Here is a 23,547-nt window from a genome sequence, read left to right as displayed (position 1 = left end):
CAGTTTCTACAATGTGAGCACTGGTTCTCTTCTCTCATCTGTGACATTAAACCATTGTAGAGGTGGAAATACTTTTTACACATTTTTTACACATAGTCATCAGAGTGCTACACCTACAACTGAGCTGCGAGACCGAGCCGAGTCCACAATGAATGAATGAATGAATTTGTCTTTATTAACGCCAGCACAAAGCCACATGGTGCCTCTTCATCACGGATCACACTGATGAACTGTAATAAAAGTCCCAGCCAGGGAAAGAAAATAACAGAGGCACTAAAGATCATTCATTGTTTTTATTGATAGGTACAACATTAAGACAATAAATGGGCGTCTTGAGACGTAATATTAACAAAGTACACTGTTCATGAACAAGCAACAATAAGACATTTATTACTTCTATCTCTATGTCCCCTGCTGCAGCTTGCGCTCTTCTATCCGGCCTCCCCCTCCCCCCCGTTGCCGATATTGCAGTTCCTTTTAAACTATATTGTTCATCACCATCCTTGCATACACCTTTGTCAGACACAGAAGACAAAGTCTGTAGACACCTCCATTACACATACTCGTGTACATGTACCGGATCTATACATACAATCTATATCAACAGTAGGTTAACAAAAAGTGCTGTAAATTCATGCTACAGTGCTGTGCTAAATCAAGACTTACAAGTACGCTTTTTCCGCCTAAAAAACAAACAAAAGTCCGAAAATATTGTTGGAATTCTGCTGAAACGTCAATTTTTTTTCTCATATTTCTTAAGAAAAAAACTTGGTTTTTACAAAGAAATAACTTTTTCTTGTGAAAGAAGCAACCGATTCATTCTAATCAGTGAAATCTGGTCGTTTAATGAAGTCATTAAAAACTGTTATTAAACTTGAGCAGTTAAATAAATTCCACGTGATGCTACAGTTCAATGTGTGTAATCGTCGTAAACATTAATCTCATACAACACATTCAACGAGTGAAGTTACCGATGCATTCTACTGTATCTACATTATACAGTCAAATACTAAAAAGTACAAAAAATAGTTTATGCTTCGTAGGAGACAAATGAGAACGGACCCAAACCCGATGACGATGGAGACAAACTAGTTTCACCATGTAAAACGTCTGTGGTATAAAAGTCGGCCCGAATAAGCTCAAACGAGAAGTTCCCTAAAGATGCGTGGCGTCAAATGAAAGCTTGACTCGACGGTGACGTGAGAGAAAAGAAAATAAAGTGCCTGTTGTGTTGATCAGATGAAAATCGCTGTGCATGGCGGAGGTTTCAGAACAGGGTTGTTGTCAGAGTGTGGTGGCGGGCGGAAGTGTCCTCGGGCGTTCAGCGCAGTGAGTTGGTGGGCATGCAGTCGCACAGAGCCCTCCTCTCGGCCCTCAGCACCAGCGTCTCCGTCTGCCGTGGACAAAGCAACGTGTCACATCAGCTCAGCTCAAGGTTGTGATTTCCACCTCCTCACTGCTCAAAAACCCTCTATATTGCAGACTTTTGCAGACCCTGCAGACGCTACCCTGGGCTGAAAAAACATCCTCCAACCCGTCTGCATCATAGGTTCAATAAAGTAATAAGTGAGACGTTTTTGTTTGCATATAATTCTGCTAAAGACCTCGAGCTCATCAGCCAGGACATCTAGTATTAAGTATTAAATATAGTAGTATTAAAGATAATGCAGTAAAAGACAGAAATAAAACATTATTATTGAGTTTAAAGGTTCACTGTTGACACTGGAAAAAGTGTTATTTTCATATTATTTGATAACAATTTATCAAAAAGTATCAGCCTGCTATCAAGGTCATTATGGGTTATTATTGGGTTCATTATCATGCAGCAATGTATGTGCCAATTTAACTATAGTTTGCTAATAGCTGGATCATATACATAAATAAAGAAAATATCATTTGTACGTCCTTGTACACTTAGAGGTATGCTGTAACACACTCAGTGGCATACAGCAGATGCTAATGGGAAAATGGAGCATCAGATGAAACTCGCTAAATATTCTCATTTAAGTTTTTACAAAAATATATAATTAAAGACATTCACAAAGGCAAAAGCTTAGATCTTTAAAACACAGAAAGACCTCGCCAGTGCATGAAGTGTTTCATCACAACTGTTTTTTTTACCGAACCAGGGACGCTAGCTGGGAATTAGCTTCAGCTAAGCGCCACACAGACGTTATATCTGTGGCTTTACTTCTCCCTATAAGACAACACTGACTTGTATTGGCCCTGCTGAATGAACTAAGTACAATCACGTGATATGAATAAACAGAACGAATGCAAAAACCTTCATAAAATCACATTAAACGCAATGAAATGACTGCACATCATAAAACCTCCAGTATATCCAAAGTCACCATCATCACAGGAAATGAGCTGATTTTGTTGGACTCCACCTACCCGGGCGTCGAGGTTGAAGGCGGTCTTCTTTAGATCTTGCAGTGCCCTCTGCATGAACTCAAAGGCGTGACAATCCACACATGGGCGACCTGGAAACGAGAGGGAAGAATTCACACGATGCACCTTTATGTTTTCTCGGTCGCCTGAATTATCCCAGGTGGATTATTTGCATTAATACTTTGTAGATTGTGGTCACAAGTAAACATCACAGACTAGATGTTGTGCAGCAGCAGCACAGGTAGATAAAGCCAGTGGCCTGACTCAGAGGTGTTATATTTACCTAAGGCTTGCTAACATCAGCTAATATTAGCCACCATAAGCTAGTGGTCATACCAGACCAACCGAGATTGTGTTAGTTCTACTTTTAAAACGTACAGTGTTGCTTTAAAGGGATATTTATGTTGGTTTTATCAATTTGGCTTTCACTGGAGAGGTCAACGTTTTGGTGTGACTGATATTTCAGAAGCTTTTCCTTTAAATAAAGTACATAAAAGGCTGGATCCCAGTGTTTTGTTTGTTTTTTCCATCACAAAACAGTCAAATTTCCAATTGTCACCAAAGGTGGCTGCAGAACAAAAGCAAAGGTTTTTTTTATCTTTAAATGTCCACACTGTTTAAGAGATGATTAAAGGGGTCTTAAAGCTGCAGCGCAGGCCCTTTTTCATGCTGTGGTGTGTATATACACCAATGAGGATGACCTACAATTCCCAATGAGAAACCTCTGTGGGGACCTGCTATCGTTGGCCTGTGACTACCACCAGACCGATCTCCACCCAGCAAACCTTTACAAACCTGCACCGAACAGGCACAAAAAGCCCAGTCTCGTGTTTAAATCCACCTACTTTCGGCCGGGATGACAGTCCCACTCTCCTGATCCGCATCAGCTGCACCGAGACAGAGGAGCTGGACCGCCAGCAGGAGCACCGCTGCCTGCAGATAGCCGCTGGATGCCATACTGATGAGGATGATGATGATGTGATCGCTCACCTCTGGAATCAGACATGAAATGTACAGGTGTGCGGTTTGCAGAAATACAACAAAACGGTAAACGTCCTCACGCGGCCGTCAGTCAATCAATCAAACACAATCTAATAGGCTTTGTTTGGAAAGCAGTCCAGTTTTCATTGCCACATATTTGTACGTGTTTAAAAAAAAATATACAATTTACTGAGAAGAATGAGTTGATTTAGCAAACTGCTTGTTCACCTACCGCGAATCAGTCGATGATATTTTGCAGAACACCAGATCAGCGCAAGATGCCCACCTCGGGATTGTTTTATGTGGATTTAACGAGCGCGCATGCGCGGGGCATATCAAATTTGGCTTTGGGGACCAGAATCAAGACTTCCGGTGAAAATATTCAAATTAAAGGCATTTGAAAAATGGCGATTTGGATGTAGTTTACACTTAAGTATTTCCGTTTTCTGCCACTGCGCTTCATTTCAGAGGGATATACTCTACCTTACTACATTTATCTTCCAGATTTAGTTACCAGATATTTTTTATATTAATTTTTAACATACAAGCATAGGACCAGTTTATAAAATATACGTTAAAGTACGAGAGTAGGCCCATGGAAATTACTTTAATTAGCACCATCTCAATCAACTACCATATTAAAATGCTGCTTGCATTCAAATACACAAGAAATAATAATACTAATATATATACACTCTATATAGCCATTCTGCATTATGGGTACTTTCACTTAGATTTACTTTTACAAACATTTTTTCTGTGAATACTTATCAACTTACTCTGAAGTAAACGTTTTTACTTTTACTTGAGTAAAGCATCTTGGTATTTCTTTTTATATTAATATGTATTGCAATGCAATGTGCATTTATAGTGTTTCATCATTTCCACTTCTTTTAGTCATGTTTTGAGATGTCATAAAACCTTTTAAAATGTTTAAATAATGTGTACCTTTCTGTCAGATATACCCAGATAGTTACATTCGTAAGGTGAATTGCGCCGTTTTTGAAACTTTATTAACAAAATAACATGCAAACAGACAAAACTGATCAAAACAATAATACAGCCATAACCTTAAAGCTGACATATATCTTTCTTTTTTCCACTTGATTTTTCATGGCTCGGTGTTGATACAAGCCCCCCCACCCGGCTGTGGGCGGGGTCCTAAATGTTTTCTTAGGTAGCCCGTTAAAATGCCCGAACTCAAAACACTTCTTTTTCCAAGATGGCGTCGATGAAGGACAGCGACACCGGCCTGTGGCTTCACAACAAACTGGGATCCACGGACGAGCTTTGGACGCCTCCGAGCATCGCTTCTCTCCTCACCGTGTCAGTAATCGACAACATACGGCTGTGCTTTTCAAGCTTATCGCCGCCCGTCAAGCTGAAACTCCTGCTCGGGATGCTGCATCTTCCCCGGCGGACCGTTGACGAGGTGGGTCGCTGTGCGTTAGCTAGCTGTTAGCCTTACAGGTGAGGTAAGCTAATTATTAAGTTTTATAAACAGCTTAGAAAAAAAGCTTAATCTCCGGCTAGTTGCGGTAAATCAAAACTCTCCTATTCCTGTGTTGTGTTAGACTTTCGGTGAAATGTCTAACTACGCGATTAAACCTTAAACTATCGTTAGCTTTCTATCTTTAACGACTGGCGACGGTTAACATCGTTAGCTAACCAAGAAGCATCAAGTTGACGTTCCTGCGTCTTTTTCTGACGTGTTTACCTCAGTCTCCAGAGAACAGCATTAACTCGCATTAAGGTTAACGTTAGGTAGCTACACGGCTAACTTGACGTGAATACATAATTGCTGTTTTTCCGCAGTGGTTTGCCAGCTACGACGGGTAACATTAGCCTAGCGGGTCTCGCACAGACATTATGGTGGGATGGGCACAAGAGCGCTAACTTGCAGAGCTGGAGGGCGGTACCAGCATCTTGTCGGACATATCACTTGTTAAGCTTTCAAACGTTAGATCGCTGTCATCACTGTGTCGTGCATATTCACACAGTTTGCTAAACAGAGTCAAAGGACTTACATCTGCAGTAGTGTCTTGTGAGTCTTTGCACGTACAACTCAGATATATTGTGTAGTCTGACAAATTGTGAAAGAAGCATTGAGATGCTTTATGTAAGTGTAAGTGGTAGTACATCAATGTGAAGTCCTACAGGTCATAACAGTACAGAAGTGTAAGGAATGAGAAAATAAATGTAAAATGTGAAAAAATAAATAAAAGCATGCCCCCTTCTGCATTATTAAAGGTGGACTGCTGTGCTGCAGCTGCACAAAGTGCAGCTAATTTTAATGAATTGACATTAAGGCTGCAACAAACCAATCATGTGCATTGTTGAATAATCTGCCAATTAGTTTCTTGAACAAGTGACAAATTATTTGGTCCATTAAAGCTTTGAAAAATGTGTATAATGACCATCATGGTGCCCAGGATGATACAGGTGCACCTAAACATGAAAACCTAAATATGTTCAAACTATATATAACTGTATAAGACGAAAAGAGCAGCAAATCCTTAACATGGAGAAGTTGGAGGATATCTGACACTGCTGCTTGTGAAAGGACTGACACAAAGAATTGGGTTTGTTAATATTAGGGCTGAAACTGATGATTATTCTCCTTATCTGTAAATCATTTTCTCGGTTAATTGCTTTCAAATGCACGGTTTAATCTGGTGAACAGTCCAGTATGCCGTCATGTATGACACAGAAATGCTGCAAAACATTTGAAGGGCTTCTCCAGCAAAGTGGTATTTGTTTCTTAATAAATACTGAAACAATTGCCTCTTAAATGTGACGCCTTTTATTGCTTACATTCGTTTGATGTTGTCACTTGAATGCATTTTGGATTTTTAGGGTATCGGTCAGAAAAATAAGTAAATTGAAGACGGCTGGCTGGGCTTATTTTTACATTTTGATAAATTCCACATTTAAACTGGAAGATTAACAATCATTAGTTTGTTAAACAGTAATAAGTTATTAACTGATCATGAACTTTCAGGCAGCATGTGTTCGCCCTTTATTTCGCTTACACTGCCATCCTCTCTGGCCAGATGAAAGAGGCCCTGTCAGAGATAATCCAGCTGGCCACGGTGGACTCAGAGCCCTGGGTGTTGATGGTTGCAGACATCCTCAAATCCTTCCCAGAGACCGGCTCTCTCAATCTGGACCTGGAGGAGCAGAATCCAAATGTGCAGGATATTCTTGGAGAACTCAGGGAGAAAGGTCAGGAATGTGTGATCTTCTTTTATGTTTAATTGCATGCAATAAATGCATGTACACAGCAGTATTTACACTACCTTCTTTAGTAGAAGTACTTCCTAATGCTGGTTGGTGAACCACCAGAGAGGCCCATTGTGTAGATAAACATGGTGTCAGTTCGGCTGATCAGTGTGGGGACTTCCTTTCTTGATGACCATCACTGGTCATTACAAAATGATATGAATCACTTACAGTGACTGGGAAATCCAGCTGAGTGAAGGTTAACATAACTGAGGCTACAGAGAAGATTTATGATTGAAATATTTCTGTACTTCTTGTAGTTTGCTTTGTATTTGTTCATCACACAGAACTGTCTATGCTTGAGGTTATTTAGGCTGTTGTTATAAAACTGGACACAGTTTAATTCCTTGTACACAAACTGATGGTTTGTTTGAGGTGAGGGTTTGTGTGCTTCACATGAACAGTACAAATTAAGCTCTAATCCCATATAAATATATAAAAATATTGATATGATTGACATAATTTTCAGCATCCTCCTGTGCTACAAAACTTGCACCTGTAACAACAGTGCTATGTGCAAAAGAAGTTCTCTGTATTTTGTCAGCTAGAGTACTTAACATGTCTTGAACGTCAGTAAGTCAGGTAGCAAAGTGAGCGGTGACGCTTAAAGCAAGCACAGACTTTTAACTTTGAAGTGTCCTGCGGTGAATTGCTGCTCAATGTCTCCCCTTCTCCTCCCCAGTGAGTGAGTGTGAGGCATCGGCCATGCTTCCTCTGGAGTGCCAGTACCTGAACAAGAGCGCGTTAACCACTCTGGTGGGACCTCTTACACCCCCTGTCAAACATTTCCAGCTGAAGAGGAAGCCCAAGAGTGCCACCCTCAGAGCAGAGCTGCTGCAGAAATGTATGTTACTTCACACTTCATCTAATACACAAACACAGCATATCAGTGTCTTCTTTTATTTACTGTGGTGTGCGTTGGCATATTTCAACTCGATTTTATTTAGGCTTTGCCCTCTAAGGGCTTGTGGGTTTATCCCATGCACGCCGGGCTCTGACTCCACAGGCACCGTGCTCCTGCTGTGCTCACCGTCCTCAAGCAGAGAAGCAGCAGAGAACAGATGCTTTGGCTGCTGCAGCAGCATGTGTGGCCAGTTTTTTCCTCTCTGCTTCTCAGCAGCAGGCTCCCCTGTTTCCAGCCTTGTTGCCACATGAGAAATGTGTGTTTTTCTTCATCACGGGGTGCCGTATTGGCTCTCACTACTTGTGTTAGTGGTACCGGACGACCTGGTGCAGCACGGACTATATCCTACTTCTCCCTTATCCCACAAGTGAAAGTCTTAGAGGGCAAAGCCTATGTGAAATATGATGCTGATGCAGGTTCTATGAGTATAGGCGCAGCCTTCTTACGTTTTGGGCCCCTCTGGCCCCGTGGGTGGCTGAAGAAAAGCTGTTTACAGGAGCCGACTGTCCGGTCTCAATGCAATTTATCCTCGGATGACACTGGAAGTGTGGCCCATCTAGTAGCTGAGCATGGATGGGAGTTTGTTCAGTGCTGTGCAGGCGCATGAGGGATAAACCCACCAGCAATAGCCTTAAAGGGTTGTTACTGTATCACAGAACCTGCAGTTACACTACGTAACTGATGTTACAAATGTGTACAAGATCAGAGAAATGTGTGTGTTGATTATTTATTTGTTAATGCACATCTGTCCCAGACCCTCTGGCTCACAATGTTGTAGTTAGAATACAGGAAATTGCAATTGTGTGTATGTTTTTTCATTGTGTTGTATCCTCTTTCCTACTCTAGCCACAGAGACAGCCCAGCAGCTGAAAAAGACAGCCGGAGTGCCTTTTCATGCCAAAGGGAGAGGGCTGGTCAAAAAGATTGACACTACGAGTGAGTTGAAGTTCAATAAATGCCGCCACACATCTACTCTCTCAGCGCTGACACCTTATTTTAATCATGACAATATCAGCCAAAAAAGTCAACTGTTCTGTCTTCTGTCATGACAGCTCCTCTCAAAGGGATTCCCAAGGCCCCATTCCGCAGCCCCACTGCCCCCAGTATGTTCAGCCCTCCCAGTAACCGTACACCTATCGCCCCTGCACGGACGCCCCTGCGTAAAGAGAGGGGGGTCAAGGTGAGGTTGCATCTTTGTGTGGTTGTGTTTTATAGTCATTCAGTTCTTGGATAAATGTGAGGTTTGACTTTTGCTCCTGCTTTTCAGCTGTTAGATATCTCAGAGCTGGACATGGTCGGAGCTGGAAGGGAAGCGAAGAGGAGAAGAAAGACTTTGGGTAAATATATTTCCAGGCCTCCGTCAGTCCCAGGTTTTACAGCTACGCCCTCAATGTCTTAGTCAAGAGAACATGTGGTCGCACTGATGCTTATTTAATGTTTTCTTCTGCTGTAGAAACAGAGACCGGAGAGAAAGCAGCCAAAGAAGAAGCGGTGGTGGAAAATACGACACCCGACTACGCCGCCGGCCTCGTCTCTGCACAGGTGCTTCCCTCCCGTCTCTGATGTTCCTGTTTTGTCTCGTGTTACCCCCTCCTTTGTCTTTCCTCAGTTTTTCTGCCCCTGTCATAACATAATCTTTTCTTTTCCAGAATCCTCTGCCGTCAACCAGCTACCTACCAGCCACACCCAGCATGGTTCCCTCCTCCTCTTACATTCCCAGCTCCGAGGCACAGCCAGGTTAGACGCACGGCATTGTCCTGTCCTGCACTCAGCGGATCAAAGAGGCAAAGAAAACTTCCCTGCAGGAGCATGAAGTCGGTCTCACATTGTCTTTTCCCTCACTCCATAGCGAACGCTGGTGGTTCAGGACGGGACACGCTGCAGTCGGCTCGACAGCCAGAGGAGTCAGCGACAGCGGGCGCCGGCGCCACTGCCACCCTACCTGGCCAGTACAAACAGAGGACGCCCATGTACAACGCGAGCAACACGGCCAATCCCGCAACCCCCACGTCCCCCAGCACGCCGGTCTCCACCCCCGCCAGCAACGGGCCCCCTGCAGCTGCGACCGCCAGCCAGCCGGAGACCCCAGCCCAGCCTCCCAGCACGCCTCAGACCCCGACCCCAACGCCAACCCCCACACCGGCCCAGCCCCAGCCCAAAAAGAATCTGTCACTCACGGTGAGGTGGAGCGAAGTGTTGGAAGAACATCTCATGAAGTCCTTTTCAGCGTTCTGTGTGGTTCAGCTCTCACCGATCTGCTCAGCCAGCTAAAGTCTCTGTTTCTGCTCCTCAGAGAGACCAGATGTACGCGGCCCAGGAGATGTTCAAGACGGCCAACAAGGTCACCAGACCAGAGAAGGCGCTCATCCTGGGCTTCATGGCTGGATCCAGAGGTACAGCAGCGAGCTAATGGTCTCATCTTTCTCACAGAGCCAGTCCCTAACTGAGTATACCGAGTGCATATTCATCTCAACACGTTCATGTGTTGTATGGTGTCATATGAGCATCTTCATCACGCTGGCCTGAGGTTATAGGGAAGGAAACACATGCAGCCATTTCAGCATAATATTTCAGATTATTATCATTTATAATTTCAGTGGTTTAAGGACTGAAAACGTTGGTTTTGTCTGTTTAGTTTTAATATACAGGTGAGGTAACAGATCAGGCTGTATCTATCATAAGTGGTGTGTGGTGTTATAGTTACATGCTAAAAGTCATGAGATCCAGCCGGTATTTCCATGAAATCAGACCAGATTTCGGCAGATATTCAGGACATATGGGGATCTAAATTCCCAGTAGTCAGTCTTAGCTACTTGAGTTTGCATATCTGTCTGAGTGATCATATTAAATGTCATTTTGGGGAATGATGAAAATCAGTGGCTGACTCTCACCACAGTCCCCGATGATTCCTCATCACACACACACACGCCCGGTGGGACCAGTAGTAACTGGTCTGCTTCCTGTGGTCTGTCCTGCAGAGAACCCCTGCCCGGAGCAGGGGGACATCATCCAGATCAAGCTGAGCGAGCACACGGAGGTCCTGCCCAAAGCCGACGGCACCGGCAGCACCACCATGCTGGTGGACACAGTCTTCGAAATGAACTACTCCACAGGGCAGTGGACCCGCCTCAAGAAATACAAACCCATCACCAACACCTCCTGAGGCGCTCGCTCGCTCAGTCACACACCCACAATTTCTTATCCACTTCAGAGAAAAAGAAAAAAAAAGTTTACACACATAAGTATTTGCATACACGTTTGGGCCAAATCGAGCACTGGGCAGGTGAGATCATCAAGGAGAGAGAGCTCCTCCCTTTGCCTGCGCTGCCATCATGCAGGACTCTATGAAGAATATTTCTGTACTTTTTGTTTGTTTCCATTACCCTTTTTATTGTTTCTGTTCTTAAGTCGCCTCCGATTCCTGAATGCCGCCGGAAGAATCTTTCTGACGACGGCACGTTTCAGCGTTCGTACCGAGAGGCGCGAAGAGGAGACGAGCTGTCTGTATTTTTCTGTATGAATGTGACATTCGCAGCTTATCTTGGACCTTTCAGAACAGAATCATGGGAGAAGAAATAAAAAAGGAGGACGACGACGGTCATCGCGGAGGTGACGAAAGAGAGAGCGGCGGAGAATCGCGAACGCTGTCGAGCTCTGCTGGGAGCCTTCTGGTAGATGTTTAATAATTTTTCATCCTTTTTCAAAAGAAGGGAAGAAAATAAAGTGACAGCAGACTCCAGGGCGGCGTTTTCATCTTTCTTCCTCGCGGTTGCACTCACTCTTCATCACGTGGTGAGTTTAAAGGAGTAGTTCAGCCGAGAAATAGTCCCACAGTCAGATAAACGAGGTACAAACGACAGGAAAGATTTTTTTTTTTTTTTTTTAATTAACTGAAACAAATGAGATGCAGCATGAGACAGGCGACAGTCACTGAATTCACATACATTCACGTTACCAGGCACACGGCTAAGGTTGTGCATGACTCTGTCAGTGCGTTAAACATTTTTTACTGTCCAGTACCAGCTGTTACCCAGTACAAACCAGTGCATACTCACAGTACACGCTACGCAGGAGCTTCATTATTCTGGGTGGCTGCATTCATGAGCGTGACCTGCCCTCGCTGAACTGCACTTGTTCGCAGGTCAAAGTCCACCTTAATGATTCATTAGCACCTTTAAAAGCTTTAACCTGTGCTGACTGAGAGTTACCATAGCAACAGTAGGTTTAATGTTAATAATACACATGTAACTGTACAGGTGCAGGTCCCAAAACAAGAGGGACTTAAATGTGCCAGTCCTCTAAAGGTCAGCACGAGCAGCACGAACGCCGTGTTTAGTTTGACTGTGTGAATGTTTAATTTAACATCTACTCATTTCCACTAAAATCAGCCTTTTTTTAAAGCTTGTGCTCGTGACTTAACAGTCACTGAACTGGGCAAATTCTAAAATCATGACTGGCGCTCACTGGAGCAGCCGATTCTTCCATTAGTGCAAAAATCAATCTCGTCCTGAATCTTCATCGATCTGATTGAACCTCGTGGTGTTTGTGTACTACAGCAGACAGACGGTCTGCGAGCAGCTCCGGTCTGGAGATCTGCTTAAAGTGTGAGGTTTTATTTGGCTCCGGGGTCCCTCCAGCCTCCAAACGTCTTCTCCAGGTAGAGCGCCACCTCCAGGGTCAGGTGGTCCTGCAGCTTCCCAGCGATGACCTGCACACCCAGGGGCAGACCTTCCTCACCCAGACCCAGAGGGCACTGGGTGACCGGCAGCCCCAGGATGTTGATTATACCTGCGGGTAGAGAAGAACGTCAGGATCCTGCAATAAGATCCATCAGCCTTAACGATCTTTAGGTCACCTTAGGTCCTACGCTGGAGGGCAGGACTCACCTGTGTAGGCGAAGTCACCGGGCCTGAAGAGCGGGTGGTGGTGTCTGGGAGCCACTCGGGGGTGCGAGGGGTAAAGACAAACACCGTCAGTCCCCAGCAGCTCCTCCATCTCCTTCTGCAGCTTCTCCTTCTGTTGGATGATGAAGGTCGAGTGTTTGGAAGAGTGGGTCTCCAGCAGGGCCACACCTGGAGACGCCACACACAGTGAAATAAAGGTGAGCACGATAGCATCAGCGAGCTTGATTTTCCCTCAATAAACCATATTCAGCTTAGTTTTCCTCCATGTTTCCCTGCAGAGGCTCTCTCCCTCTTTTTATTTAATACTGGACTCTTTGGGTTTTTAGCTTTATGAGCAACAGTGAACAAACAATGAATAAACAAATGAAGCCAAGAGTTCAAAAACAGCCTTGAGTAAAAGTCAAACTCCATGAATACCAGCTCAAATCAATGCTCACCGATAGCAGCCATGGTGTGGTCGGATTTTCCCACCACCTTTTTCAGCAGCTCCCACAGAGGCCACACGGGTCGTCCCGGTTCCCCCAGCATCTCAGGAAACGGCAGAGGAGGCTGAGAGAGGGAGGTGTTTTAAAAATAATAAATAAAATAAAATGTTTTACATTAGACTGCTCAAATTCACACATCACTCACTATGTTTACATGCAGTCAATATTCAGGTTTCTGAAACATTCAGAATAACCGGTTTACATGCGTGAGCAAACGGGTAATCAATTGGGATATCCCGATCAAAACAGCGACGCACGGACAACGTCATGAGGCAATGCGCGTCATTTCAGCTTCTTCTTCCTGTATCCAAAAACAATAACAACGGCAGCACGGCGGATAACGAACAGCCCGGGGCTGGCGCTGACCCACCACCAGTACTGGACACTATTCTGTCTCGCTGTCTTCACGGAAGGAGAGAACATGAAGAAATAGGAAATGGAGCCGGAGCTGTGCCATCCATATCCATGCTACCTGCACCCCAAAGACCAAGATTCCTTGCGAATAGAACATGCGCAGAACACAAATTAATGTGCCGTTCGATGGGGATATTCCGACAGGCCATAGTCTGGTTTTTAAAACCCGGAATATGAGCATATTTGGGTTTTTCAAAAGGGTTCTTGTGTTTACATGGCCGTGCGCAACCGGGTTATTGCTGATATTCCGGTTATGAAAGGGTTACTTGACTGCGTGTAAATGTTGTGTGTGTTTAAGATTTTCCTGTTGGTCGAGGTGGAGCGAGTTTGAAGCTTGTAGCTCAGTCCTGTGGTTCTGCAGAGGGTCACAGTCTGAATCTGACGGGCTGTGAGATGATTAAAGGGAGAAAACATCATTTCTGCTCCGTGAAGTTGTACATTAATGTTTGCTTTTTGTGAAATTTTGAATAATTCTACCATCATGTAACCTTTAAATGTCTCTTTTTGTAACTGGAGGAATCGCTGATTTAATCCGGGGGGGGGGGGGGGGGGGGGCTTGAGGGGGCAGCTAAACAGATTAGTGAGACATTTCTGGGCAGCTGACTACAATAGGAGCTGTGAGTCACAACTCGGCCTGCTTTCTGTCACAGTGAAACATTATTCCACGACGTTTATCTTCATTCCAGGAAAAGCGGCGGACGCTCGCTGGCCTCCGTCCAAACTGTTCGCCTCGTTCTGGATGAGCCCGTCAGGCTGACCTACCTTTCCATCTTTGTCAGGCAGACTCATGTAGGTGTCCCAGATCTGGAAGCCGTGGCGGAGCTCGGGGAAACGCACTTCTTGGACCTTCACGCCGAGGTCGGCCTCCAGACGCTCCACCACCTGGAGAACATCACATGTTCAGTTCTGAAAATCTCCCCGACGTGCCGCGTTTTGCAAATCTGCAGACAGACCTTCCTCTGAATGTCTATGAGCTCTTTGCTGACGGGGTACGACATAAGAGAGCCGCCATCGTGGGGGATGGTGAAGAACCGCAGCTTCTTCAGGTCAACCTTCGTGTTTAAAGACAGCCTGTGGACACACGAGCGAGGAGCACGTCAGGCAAACAAAGGCAGCTGAAGCGACTCTTTGCGAGTTTAAGTACGATATTAAAATCCGATTCGATTTTAGGACTTTTATTAGCTTACTTTGGAACTAAACTTCTTATTTGCAGGACTTTGCTCGTGCATGTATGTGTACACACGTGTCAGAGCAGGTGTGTATATATACACATACGTGCATGAGCAGACAGCGTGCTCTCCTCTGTGTACAAACCTACTGTGTGAGCTGTACACCGGCAGAGCTCTTACATGTGAGCGTTGGGGCCCGCCATGATCTTGAGCATGGGCAGCAGGTCCTCGGCGTAGCGGCACATGGGACCAGAGCTGAGGTACTCGGCCCGTCTGCCAGTTAACGGCGGAAACTGGTTCTCAGAGGACACGACGCCTGCAGACACAACACAGTGACGTGAAGTCTGCTGTGCGAAGAGCAGCCCAGCAGTTACAGAGCAGCAGCATCAGTCGTGTGGAGACGAGTTTCTGTCCACCCAATGAGCGAAGTCCAGTTTCAGGCTCTTTTAGCTCCGTGTTTGGTCTCCACCACCTCCTCAGTGAATATCTGGCTCTCAGATAGTTCACAGCTAGTTGATTATGTTAATTATGTCTGTCTGCTGCTGCTGCTGAGCAGGTAGTGTTTATACAGCTTCGCAAGAGTAAAATTCAAACACTTTTCAAGCACTTTCAAGGTACCTAAACCAAATTTTTCCAGACTCTCGCAGCCTTTATCGTCACATCTAATTTGCTGCCAAAAATAAAGTTTACATAATTCTTAAATCCCCTAATCCATGCCGTCACTGTTTCCTTCACCAGCTCTTCATGTTAACTTACATCTTAGTTTTGATTGTGATTATTTAACACTTGACATCAAGAGATGACTGAAAACACGACGGCTGGGTGGTTTCACATCAAATACTGAAAGATTTTTGCTTCACATGAGCGAATGTGCAGACGAAACACCAGATTATGTCGAAAGATTGAGTATTTTTCAAGCAGTGTGCTCAAATTCAAGCCTATTTCTAACCTTGAAAGCATGACAATTAAAAAATGAAGCATTTTCCAAACTTTCAAGACCTTGACGGACGCCTGTGTGCTGAAGGCGTAATGAGAGCAGGTTCAGGTGATCCACTGTCCTCATTTGATTAATTATTATATAGTTCTGCCAAAGACCAGCAGACGGCTCACAGGATAAACACAGGCTGCATTAATACATTTAACATTCAGCTCCTCTCACCCGGAGTCGTTTTATGGCCAAATATCCCGTTGAAGAAGCAGGGAATTCGGATGCTGCCGCCGATGTCGGAGCCCACGCCGACGACCGCGCCTGCTCCTGCCAGTATGCTGGCCTCCCCGCCTGAGGCAGGCGGAGGACGGGGGAGAGGAAGAGGGAGAGAGTCTCAGTTAAACGTTAACCTCGGCGACCACAACAGCATCAATAATCAGCCTGCAGTTCTCCACAGCGCATCCTGCTTTCAGCTGATAATCTTATAAACTCTAATATCAAATCACAACAAAAGAAGGCTCCACGGATTACGACTGATGCAGCAGAAGCAGAGCGATCGTCTGCCCGAGATCTGTGAACAGATTTCTCCTTTGAGAGCCTGCGTGTGCGTCTGCAGTGTAATACGATTATCAGGAAAAACCAGGAGCCGCGGAGAGGCCGGCTGAAACGCCGCCGGAGCCGACGCCGGCCCGCGGCTCCCTGCCTCTGACCTGAGCTCCCTCCTGGGATCCTCTCCAGGTCGTACGCGTTGTTGGTGACGCCGTACAGGTGGTTGTGGGACTCCAGCCACATGCACAGCTCGCTGGTGTTGGTGACGCCCAGCGGGATGGCGCCCGCTCTCTTCAGCAGGGCCACCGGCGGCGCGTCCACGGTGGCCACGACTCCCCGCCTGGAGATCAAGCCGGTCGTGAAGGGCATGCCTGCAAGACGCAAACGTGGGAAAACGTTGACCACAGCGCCCTGAGGAGGAGGCTGCGAGGAGCTCTGGTTTCAAGTGACAGACAGATTCGGTTTCAGGCACCTACCCTGCAGGGCGTAGGACTCTTTGACTGACAGCGGGACTCCCAGCAAAGGCAGCCGGTCCTCCAGCACCTCCTCTCCTCCGGTCTCCTCCTCGATCAGCTTGTCGACCTGAGCCGCCTCCTGGAGGGCGGCGTCGAACCTGGAGGAGGGAGAAATAAACTATTTGACCCAATTCTGCTTAATTCCTGATTAAAAAGGCTTGATTTTAAGATTACACGTCATTGTTGAAGCAACAACTTCACGGGCAAATTTTCTGCACAAGTCAAGTTAAAAGGGAAAATGGCAGCTTTAAAACAAACAATAATTTAGCCCCAAACACCCGTTAGGAGGAATTATTGATTAAAGAAACATCTCATAATCTCCAACACCCCAGTGGAACGTCTTTAAATGTCTTAATTCACGCCACCAACCCCAAAAACCTTCAGTTTACAATCACACACAACAAAGAAATCCCCCCCTTGAGGAGCAATTTGCTTCAACGCCTGTTTGCCAATTCACTTTCCATCGAACTCGATCAATCAACCGATCGCTGAACGAGACGAAGAGCTAAAAGCATCAGAGGAGGAGGAGGAGCGAGGCTCTCTTGCCTGTCTTTTACGACGGCGTTCAGCAGAGGGTTGACTTCCTGGATCCTGTCAATGTACGCCTGCACCACCTCCACACTGGACACCTGCACAAACCCCACATTTACAGATTAGTCACACACACACACACACACACACACACACACGCACACAGTGAGCAGATCCATTATAAACAGGTTTGTCCTGAGAGATTCACATTTCCTGAGCTGAAACTGAAGCATTTTAGCTCAGAAACTGCTTGAAATTGTTGACTAACTGATAAATGGACACGTGCATGAAATCTCCAACAACTCCAATAAATGCAACATGAACTTAGTGTTTCATTCAATATAAAGCAGTAACACCTGCACCTGTCGGCCTAAATAAAGTTAATATTGCATTTCTCGTGACAGGCTTGCTGTGAGGAGGATGCTTGTATAGAGTCCGCTTTATGCAGCCTGTCAGAAGGAGCACAGGTGTTTCTGAATAGCTACTTCCGTATAAAGCAGCACAGGTGTGTGTTACGCCGCTATGCCACAGGTGTGACTGCATGAAGTGACAATTAGCCTGAACGCAAACACGCTACAGCTCGTCTGCTCAGCCTCATCGCCTCCTGCTTTGACCGGCTACACACCTCTTTCCGCCGGATCTTCTTGGCGAGCTGTCTCGCGGACACCAGCAGCAGCGGGTTGCTGACGGGCGGGAGCTTCTTTCCGGACACGGCGGGTCTCCGCGGGGACAGGAGCCGGAACAGCGCAAAGACGACTCCCACGACCGCCTTGAAGAGCCATACCTGCAGCTTCTCCAAACGGCTCAGCGACATGTTTCCGGCGCTAAGGGAGGGCGGAAGGTCAGCGGTTGTTCGGCTGCGATCCGCTGAGTCTGCTGTCAAGACCGTGGAGCATCCAACTGCTGTGGTCACGTTACGCTTATGTACGACATCAGGTCAGCACAGAGGAGCGAGGCCGAGGACCGGAACTGGATTGTTCTGCCTTCAAAATAAAATGATTAAAGGCGAATCATTAAGAAAAATTTGGGACTGTGAAACACAATAAAACAGAATAAATAATAGGTGATTTGATGATTCTTTTCATATATACTCAATTTAAAACAGTACAAAGACAACATATTTAATTAATTTCCGATTTCTGAATTTGATGTCACGCTTTTTACCTCACCAGGTTTACCAAAGTTTGAAGCTCAGAAAGGTAAAACAGGCAAAATAATTGTCACCAGACTAAAGCACCATAGTGATGTCACTCAAAATAATGGATGAATGAGCTTTAATGCGACCTCTACAAAGTGCGTGTAAAAGTAGGACGAGATAGGCAAGGGAGCTTTATTTTGAAAAGTCTAACCGGAAGTTTTTGTGGGCCGCTCGACAGTCAGCCTCCTGTTTGAACAAGGTTAAAGTTTAGCCTGACACTTTACCATATCAGACTGTGTTAGTCTGATATTTGAATTGGAAATATGGCGATGACGCTAAAACCATTCTGAGTAATTTAATTAATTTAATTTTAAATGAACGATTTAACTTCTCACACAACTGAACGCAAGCGGGCACTGAAATAGAGTTAAAGGCTTTAATCAATGTAAAATATGCAAGTCATTTTATAGTACAATTAAATACAATGACAGGGTTTTATGAGTTCTACATCATTTAATACTCGCCCAGCTCAGCCTCATAAAACTCCCATCAGGTTTGTTTTCTATGTTCCTCTGATGGTCTCAATCAGTGGTCGAAAAGAAACTAATACTCCCTCAAGTAGGTGGCTTGTACTTGTACTTAAGTGCTGTATTTTACTTCAATATTTCCACCTTATGCTTCTTTATATTCGTACTCCTTTCGCACTACGAGGAAACATTGTATTTTTACTCCACTGCATTTATTTGACTTTTCACTAGTTACTTTTTTTAATAAAACAGTACCATACTACTGATCTACTCTGTAGTACACAAAGTGTCTGAAATTTGCTCCACAGCAATGAGGTAAAACATTAAAATGCTCTTTTATGTATTTTTTGCATACTGATACTAATACTTAAGCTCGAAGTCAGGACTTTGACTAATGGTGCATTTTTAGACTATAATGTTTCTGCTTTTATTGGAGGATCTGAGCTCCTCTTCCTCCTCTGACCTGCAGTATATAAAGTCTCAGATTATCTGCACTTTGACCAGCTGCAACATTAAAGTGATTAATTATTCTGTGTAAGGAAGGACGCCTCCTGTTGCACAGTCTGGTGCAGTAACTGTCTGCGAACACTAGACGGCAGCATTGCTAAAGACTTTCGTCTCTCATTGAACACACAGAGCACGTAGCAAAGAGAAAAAAACTGCCTCTGCAATGCAGGTCAGTGGGTTAGTGGAGGATCCATAGTGTGTGTTTGTTGCAGGCAGCTCACACTGCAGCAGCACCACCAGCGCCAGCAGCACCACCACAGTCCTCACACTGTGCAGCTCCATCTGTCTGAACCATCAGAGAGACTCACAGTGCTTCTGACTGAACGCAGCGTTTGACCTTTGATAACATCTTATCAGTTTTCTTTATGCTGAGTGTTCCTGCCTCTCATCTCAGCCGCATCTCTTGCTTCATTTCTCTACTTCCTGCAGTACTTAAATAAATAAAGACCCAGTTTGGTTAAAATCAGTGGTGGAAAGTAAAGAAGTGCATTCGCTCAGATGTTTAAATACAAACCTGAAGCGCTGAAATATTTCAGATTTATGTCTCGCCTGACTTCTCTTCCTCTATATTTTACTGACAAATACTCACTCCCATACATTTATCTGACCGCTAACGACTTTTCAATTACAAATTAAACCATTCAGCAGTATTATAATATATATAAAAACAATCCAGTTCTAAGATCTAATAAAAATCCATATAACAAACACAGGAGGTGTTTTTCTGCAAAGAAACAACAAATGCTTTTACTTGTACTTTTCCCTTTTACTTCAGTAAAAGCTGAAACTGTTACTGGTATTTGCATCAGTCTAAGATCATCCTAATGAAGAGTGAAAACATTAATCATCTGTTATATGTTTTTTGATGGCATTCATGTGTTAAATATCAGCTCCTGTATCTGTTATTTAAAAAGCAACTCGATTGAGTGTTTCACTAACGAGAGGGGCTTTGTGCATAAATCACACTAGCTGTTCTGTCATATTAGAGTGTGAATAAAAGAAATGAGGAATCAATAACTTCCACAGAACGACAGCGACGCCCTGCCGAGCTATTTATTGATCCCATTATTTCAGGAGAGGCCTCATTTCACGGCCATTGTGATGAAGAGATGACGCTCGGAGGCAGGAAATTTAAGCTCGTCAGCTGGATGAGGTGGATGTTGTGCAGGCTTTAAAACACTGCTTCACACACACCCATTAACATGCACCTGAGAGGTGATAAACTGCATTATTCTGTGGACTGTCAAAGACAAATACAGCTCAAAGGGCTGCAGCCAGCCCCCCCCCCCCCCCAAAAAAAAAAAAAAACCTAACAGGAGCCAGGTGGAGAAAAACAGATCATTCCTTACCTGTAAGGTGAAACCTGAGGTTCAGAAAATGAGCAGGCATGTAGAGACACGAGGGGAAAGCAGAGAAAACACTCGGCTGACGGCGTTTGTGTCCCTGCGTGAGGCTGCAGGAGGAGAGCTGCCGTCTGGGAAAGTGCATAAAGCGACTTTAACTTCAGTTAACTGCTCATTGTTTGGAGATCATGCGATGTCTCCCCCGTGCGCTTTAATGGGAGCTGGAAAGCCTTCGTGAATGCAGGCCTCCAGGGTAAGACGACGCGGGGTCAGTGAACAACAGGACGGCTTTGGGCGCCTTTGTATTGATTTCCATCTTCTGTCCTGCCTCTGCTGGCACAGTCCACCTATAGCTCCATGTTTTCACTCTCACATTGCAGAAAAAGTCCAGTGACACTCAAAATCAAATGGATCACATAGAGGCATTTCATTTTCCTAATGAGATACCAGACAAAGCCCCTCCTGTCTGCTTCCAGTAATTGACTTTACTGCTCCCTTTGGAGGGAGCCTCGCTGCACCCTGATCCACTTTCCAGCACCTCCGCTCCGCCCTGGGGACCAGCACAGGCTGATATGTGCCCCGTGGGGGTGAAAAGCGGCCTGTGTGTGATGGTTTGCGAGCGCCCAAGTGACCGTTTTCGTCACTTAAAATGACAAGAACCCGGATTGTTCTTCACAGAGTGGAAAAAGCAGTGGAGCATTGTGGGATTTCTGTGGGATTGTGGGGAAAACTGCTTTTAAATCAGCATAAAATCTAATGCAAATGGAAGTTTTTATGTCAGTGTTTGAAATGATTTGCTTCTTGGGCTCATGCTGGTTTTCATATCCGGAGGCTTCTGATCCAAACAAACAAACAAACAAACAAAACACTTTTAATAAGCGTATTTGTTGCTGTGAATACACAGCATGAACAGAACCACCTTAAGTCAGATTCAACTTTCAGGAGCCAAATAACATTCAGACAAATTTTTTTTTCTTAAAATCTGAAATGAAACCTGCACAACCACTCAGGATTTATTTTTCTACTTTGATGCTTTGGCCACTAAATCAACACAACATCAACACAAAACATGCAACGTGCACGGATGATCTCAAACATACATGCTCCTCCCTTCACTTACCTGCTCATATTATTAAACATTTAAGAAATTAATGTGCCAAATAGATTTATATTTACATTTTATAAATCAAACATATTATTCTCTTTTTATGAATTAATTTGTTTTATTTCTGTGATTTTTCTTGTAGAATTGTGAGAAAATATGACAAATACATTGACAGCTGCGGTTAGCAACAGATTTTTACATGTGGCCTATTTATATGTCTTCATATTAGAGTAATTATTGATTATTGGTTAAAAGGACCATATGCTGTAGCATGCATTATTCATATATCTTGTTTGTATGTGTTACATATGGCAGCTCCATCTCCACATTACTGTCTGTCTACTCAGCAGACGTCTTTCATCCGGCAAGGGAGGAGGGGGGAGATTGAAGAGGGAGGTGGGGGTAGGTGGAGGGGAGCAGCCCCTCTCCTCCTCCTCCTTTGGGGCCTGGCGTGCGGGCACATGAAACAGCTGGTGTGCTCCAAAAACCAATTATAGAGGCCCCTGGCCCCCCGCCTGGCTGCCTGTAAGGCCAGGCAGGGGAGAGCGTGATCGTTAGCGCCCACAGATGAGGCTTAACGAGGGGCCGCCACCGGGATGGGAGTCACAGCAGGTTCAGGATATAGATTTGGCCTGTCCAGACCTCCGTGTATAGGTGGAAATTGGAATTTTAGATGCAGGAGAGGCTGATACTTGATGTTTTATTTACACTGTAGAGTGTAATGAGAGCAGGGGTCCTGAGCAGATTTGGGGGGGGGTTCAGGTGTGAGATGCAGTCATATGGAGTGATTTCAGTGAGGCGGAGCTGTTTTCGTGCTCAAAATATGAAGGAAACAAGGCAGGTTTCATCATGTCGTGGCTGAGCTTCCTTTCGATCGCTGTGCCAAAGAGCTCGAGGTTTAGTCCACAGTTCACTGCTGTGGTCTGCGGGGGCTGATCTGTCCTGAGGGGAGGACGGACACAGCTCAGGTGCTCGATGCAGCTCGAGCCCGTTATTGATCCTCTCCCTACTGGCCGTTGTTAAAACTTTTCAGCAGGGGATCTGAATGGGAACCATATGAGCCGGCCTCATTAAAATACATTTTTTTGTCCCTCGTGAGACCATAAGAAAGATGGAGTCACATTGATTTTAAGCCCTGCATGTAGTCTTACTATAGAGGGGGAAAAAGAGGATTTTGCAGTTAAGATAATGAGCACCTGTTTTCATGGATCTGCTGCCTTTACATGAACATTTAGCATCTTCGTTTGCAGAAGACAACTCACTGACTTACTAAAAGGCAAAAATGTTAACCTGCTGGTGGCGCTAGAGTGAGGGGTTCATCAAAGTCATTAAACTTCATCCTCTGGGGGTCAAGAAAGTCTGCACAAAAGTTCATGTTAATTAATATTTCAGTCTGGACCAAAGTGGTGGAGCACCATCCACAGAGCTGCTTTAGCCAAACAGTAGAACATTTTCATCCTTTAAAAGGTCTCAAAATCCCGTCATACCACGGTTTCATGACGCTCTTCCAGGCGTAAACATCAACACGCCTGATGTTCAGAGGGTTTGAGGAGTTGGTCTCATTGTTTGCTCGTCACGCAGATGCTTTGATTATTTGAGTGATCCTCCATAAAGACGACAGAGAGGCAGCGGATGAAAATCTCTGCCCGAGAATATAAAGCCCCCCCCAGGTGAAAAAGTAATCTTGAGACTAGTCAGAAAGGTCAGCGGGGGTCAGCATCATCCCCCTATCACACACCTGTACAGACACACACGCATGAATGCTCGCACATAATCCCCACACACACGCTCAGCGAAGCCCAAAACAAATAAAACAGTCAGTGTGATGAATAAGTGAGCAGCACTAAATAATAAATAGTACATATTATCAC

At 44.9% G+C, this 23,547-nt stretch overlaps 3 protein-coding genes across 4 annotated transcripts; 1 reads left to right on the top strand and 2 right to left on the bottom strand.

Moving 5' to 3' along the window:
• Positions 1–278: 278 nt before the first annotated feature.
• On the bottom strand, positions 279–4,609 carry nicol1 (NELL2 interacting cell ontogeny regulator 1). Its single transcript, XM_070993535.1, has 4 exons — positions 3,608–4,609; positions 3,240–3,386; positions 2,398–2,486; positions 279–1,393 (listed from the first exon to the last, which is right to left on the bottom strand). The coding sequence occupies exons 2-4, from the start codon at positions 3,349–3,351 to the stop codon at positions 1,322–1,324; spliced, it is 273 nt and encodes a 90-aa protein (XP_070849636.1). The 5' UTR covers positions 3,352–3,386; positions 3,608–4,609; the 3' UTR covers positions 279–1,321.
• Positions 3,397–11,300, top strand: nelfa (negative elongation factor complex member A). Of its 2 annotated transcripts, XM_070993534.1 has the most exons (12): positions 3,397–3,411; positions 4,598–4,807; positions 6,429–6,600; positions 7,340–7,501; positions 8,408–8,497; positions 8,614–8,741; positions 8,829–8,898; positions 9,015–9,103; positions 9,211–9,298; positions 9,411–9,739; positions 9,855–9,954; positions 10,540–11,300. In XM_070993534.1, the coding sequence occupies exons 2-12, from the start codon at positions 4,598–4,600 to the stop codon at positions 10,722–10,724; spliced, it is 1,623 nt and encodes a 540-aa protein (XP_070849635.1). In that variant the 5' UTR covers positions 3,397–3,411; the 3' UTR covers positions 10,725–11,300. The 2 variants fall into 2 exon arrangements, with proteins under 2 accessions (XP_070849635.1, XP_070849633.1); XM_070993532.1 differs by lacking the exon at positions 3,397–3,411 and having other exon boundaries at positions 4,544–4,807.
• Positions 11,301–11,444: 144 nt separating this feature from the next.
• Positions 11,445–18,048, bottom strand: faah2b (fatty acid amide hydrolase 2b). The gene is made up of 11 exons (XM_070993075.1): positions 17,682–18,048; positions 17,072–17,154; positions 16,487–16,623; positions 16,172–16,381; positions 15,693–15,812; positions 14,714–14,849; positions 14,318–14,435; positions 14,127–14,246; positions 12,903–13,014; positions 12,448–12,633; positions 11,445–12,349 (listed from the first exon to the last, which is right to left on the bottom strand). Exons 1-11 carry the CDS (start codon positions 17,868–17,870, stop codon positions 12,174–12,176), a joined length of 1,587 nt encoding a protein of 528 aa, XP_070849176.1. The 5' UTR covers positions 17,871–18,048; the 3' UTR covers positions 11,445–12,173.
• Between the last annotated feature and the right edge of the window lie 5,499 nt (positions 18,049–23,547).

The sequence above is a fragment of the Chaetodon trifascialis genome, chromosome 23 (assembly GCF_039877785.1).
Source record: "Chaetodon trifascialis isolate fChaTrf1 chromosome 23, fChaTrf1.hap1, whole genome shotgun sequence".
Lineage (NCBI taxonomy): Eukaryota > Metazoa > Chordata > Actinopteri > Chaetodontiformes > Chaetodontidae > Chaetodon > Chaetodon trifascialis.
Note: the sequence above shows the minus strand (reverse complement) of the source record. Positions and strands in the feature narration are given on the sequence as shown.